The sequence below is a fragment of the Culex quinquefasciatus genome, chromosome 2, assembly GCF_015732765.1.
Source record: "Culex quinquefasciatus strain JHB chromosome 2, VPISU_Cqui_1.0_pri_paternal, whole genome shotgun sequence".
In the NCBI taxonomy this organism is placed as follows: Eukaryota; Metazoa; Arthropoda; class Insecta; order Diptera; family Culicidae; genus Culex; species Culex quinquefasciatus.
This window is the reverse complement of record NC_051862.1, coordinates 143,619,468-143,623,252: the sequence shown is the minus strand read 5'-3', so window position 1 is coordinate 143,623,252 and position 3,785 is coordinate 143,619,468. Positions and strand designations below refer to the sequence as shown.

Genomic DNA, 3,785 nt, shown 5'->3' with positions numbered 1-3,785 from the left:
TGTAGGTAACTTTAAATATTTATCTAGCTTTTTATTTAATGTTTAAAACAAAACCAAATAACAGAAGATAGCGTTTAGCAAGTAAGTAACAGAGTGTAAACACCCTAAGGGAGATTGAAGAAATGGTTCGCTTTTGCGCTTTGACATGGAACTCGTCGATCAGTAACCAGGGCAGTCGTGATCGATATCTGTCCATTTAGGAGAGCCTTCGATTAGTGGTGGCTCGGTGACCTTCGGGAAGAGTGGAATTCAATCAGTCAGCCAAGCCCGAATTCGGTTTGATTGATTTTGTCGTTTTTTATGCAAATTTGAACCCAGTGACGATTAATCAAACGAGCTGCTTTAGTTATGCTGCTCGTTGGAACATACTAAATCGTGGTCAAATTTTCCAAATATGTTGTTAAAAAAAGACACAGTTTTTTTTTGAACTGTGAACTGATTTTTTGTGATAATTTCAACATTTTTGTACACGCAGAAAAATAAGGCATATTTGAATCAACAAAACGTTTTGTTGATTTGAAAATCATTACTTTTGGTGAATCAACGCTAAACGTCAAAGCAGCTTTTTTCGAAACAACTTTTTGCAGACTTGAGAAAATCAAGGTTTGTTTTAACGCAAAATCGGCGTTGATTATATTCAACAAAAAATTTGATGATTTAAACCTCGTACAGGCTGATTCTACAAAACATTTTTCTGCGTGTATGTAGTACCCCGAATGGTTCGTTTTAAATTGTAAAAAATAAGCATTGATTCCCAACCTTACCGATGATTTCCACCGGCACGTGCGCGATCCTCCTGGTGGCCGTGGCCGACTGCAGGCTGTGCTCCAAGGTCTTCACTTTCTCACCCTGCAGGGTGTGCCTTTCCAGCAGCGCCCGGTAGCGTTCTTTGTGTTTCTGGTTGGCCGCGTACAGCTGGTCTCGTTGTTCGGTCATCTTCTCAAGTTCCACCCGGCACCGGTCGGCAAGCTGTGACGTGCTGCCGTGGGTTCGCTTGAGTTCTTCGTTTTCCTCCAGCAGGGCTCGGTTGAGAACCGACACCTCTCTGTTACGGGTTTCCACTATAGGGAGAGCAATCGTTGCATGAAGGCTTTGAACATTGTCTATGGATTACATTTACTTACAGGTGTCATTTTGAGCAATTAGGTGTCTAATTTTTCGATTCAATCGAAGGATATCTTCTTCGTATTGGTCCATTTTTTTTATTACTTCATATTAGTTCGATTTGTACTCAATGAACTGTTCCAAATTTATTTTCTCATATAAGATAAAAGAAATAGATAAGATATAACTTGGTGCGCCACCTTTTAGCGGCTAGTTGATGTAATGTTGTATGCAATATTGTAAGCAACTGTTTAACCTTAAAATAGCGGCAGATGAGGTACCTTTTTACTTTTTGTACTTTGATTATTTGTGATAACTTATAAATGATTTAACATTTTTTGTATTTTTTTTCGATGAATTCTAAATAAAGCGTCAGGACAAAAAAATACAAAAAAAAAACAAACAAAAAAATCGTTTCTTTTTTATAATTCTTACATTTAAGGGTGCACTTCAACCGAGGAAGTTGTTGTCTTATTATTCTAAAAATAGTATAACTTACAGACCAAACCTTGCAACAATCTAATTGTAAAAATAATCAAACTTTGTTCTGCATTTTTTTTAAACAGTTCTTTATGGGATGAATAAAAAATCAAAAGATACTGAAATGTCTGTAACCAAAATCTTGGCGCAATAGCTCTGCTTAATGTGTACCGGTAACATCAAATTATAGTTCTACGACCCCATTTAGTGAAAATTGGGTGTTTGATAGCCTATTAACAATTAAAATCCTATTGTGCAATGTTCAATCACCGCTATTTTGACAGCCAAGATAGTTAAAATTGTTTAACTATTAGGGGAGAGGGGGTAATATGTACCCCCTAAGGGAAAACTGTGATTTCTCAACAATTACAGCATTACTGTGGAAGAATTTTGTACGATGTTCTAAAACAACTATTATTCTTCGTCATCCATGTTAAAAAAGTCTTAATAAACCTAAAAATTGTTCGAAAATATCAAATTTCTAAAAACATTTTTGATTCATTTCAAACAACCATGCGGGGCAATATGCACCGCAACATTGGGGCAAAATGCACTACAACAACGGGGCAAAATGCACCACAACATGGGGCAAAATGCACCGGGTAAAATCAGTTTTCACTAGTCACCACTAGATGACACAGCTGTTTTTACTAAGGAGCTTCGCAGCGGTGCATTTTGCCCCGACCACGCTTTTTGCAGAAAATTTAATTAAAAATGCATTTTTTGATGTTTTTGGACTCATCTATCTACAGAATAATGAAGATTATGGCAAAATCTAGTTACCTCAATACTTACAATATCAATAAATGCTTTTAATATTGTCCAAAAATCATAATGAAAGTGCAAAGAAAATTAGATGAAAACACAACATTTTAAAGTTTTGCAAATAACTTGAGCTGTTTTTATACTGCGATGCTAAAATTTTTCCAGCATGGTTTAGCAATGTTAAGCTTCCAATTTCTATGATTTTTCCCCGGAAAATTCTTCCAAATACCGAGAAAAGCAGGGGGTGCCTTTTGCCCCGGGGGTGCATATTACCCCCTCTCCCCCTATTATAAAATTGACCTTCCTTGGAATTTTGTGTGAATTATGGTTCCCTGAAAATTGCATTTTTGTAGCGTCAAAAATTATAAAGTCCAGATAAAAGCAGATGTGGCAAAAAAAAAAAAATCAAAATGAGCCAAGAATAAAAACATTTTCATCAATTGAAGATTTTGAAAAAAACTTCTTTCTTGACTCATCAACAACAACATGCCCAAGTAACATTTTAGGCTTTATCAAAGCTGTCTCAACCGCTAGAAAACCTATCAGCCAAAACCAACATTAAGTCGCGACAGCCTCTCCAGAACCCCGATAAACCTTTGTTAAAACCCAAAAGGACCTCCGCAAAAGGTTGTCACGTCCCACTTATAAAACCTTCATAGGATTTCAATGCTTTACAACTGAATCCTAACAACACCCTCAAAACCTTGATAACACTTTTGTTAAAACCTAGTCAGAAGTTAAGGAAAAATGACATTTCATACGTCTTCAAACGTCTTATGGGTCATTCCATCTGAAGCGGAACAGCATTTGAAAATTACCCTCTCCGATCCTGCTCAAATTTGGCAGAGCTGTTGATACTATCAAAACATGCAAGAATCCTGAATTTCATCCAAATCGGACCACCCCCTCCAATTTTGTACCTCCCCAAAAAATCGACTTTTTGGCGATTTTTGACCAAACCTCCTAGTTTCAAACGACGATAACTCAGGAACCACAAATCTTAGAGGGTCGGTTTTAGACTCAATTTTGAAGGAAATTGGACGTAGAATCCATTTCCGTGATCAAAATTTTGATTAATTTATGTTTTCTACCTGTATTGTGCAATTGAAAACTTTAAACGGCCGTATCTCAAAACACCCCAACTTATTTTTTTTATTTGACCTCACCATCGTGTTCCCCGGCCAATTTTACATAAGAATCACTTATCGACAGAAATGAATATGTTTCGTTCCAGAGATATCGAATTTTAAACTTTTGTGTTTTCGAGATTACCTACATTAGATTCATTCGCCGCATCTGTTAGAAGCACACAGGCGGGCTGATCAATAAATGCTACCTGGACATTTATTGAAATAATGTTTCATCATAAATAATCTTTATCAAATTGGGAAAAAATTGACTGTATAACACTGTAGGAAACTGGAGTTAAATAACGA

The 3,785-nt window shown here is 36.4% G+C and overlaps 1 protein-coding gene across 1 annotated transcript in view; it reads right to left on the bottom strand.

Moving 5' to 3' along the window:
* The window catches only part of LOC6046696, a 4,826-nt gene extending 3,566 nt beyond the window's left edge, over nucleotides 1–1,260 (bottom strand). The window contains exons 1-2 of the mRNA XM_038255342.1: nucleotides 1,125–1,260; nucleotides 765–1,061 (exon numbers count right to left, since the gene is read on the bottom strand). Of these exons, the coding sequence (XP_038111270.1) occupies nucleotides 765–1,061; nucleotides 1,125–1,197 (370 nt within the window). The 5' untranslated portion in view covers nucleotides 1,198–1,260. The remainder of the gene's footprint in view (nucleotides 1–764; nucleotides 1,062–1,124) is intronic.
* Between the last annotated feature and the right edge of the window lie 2,525 nt (nucleotides 1,261–3,785).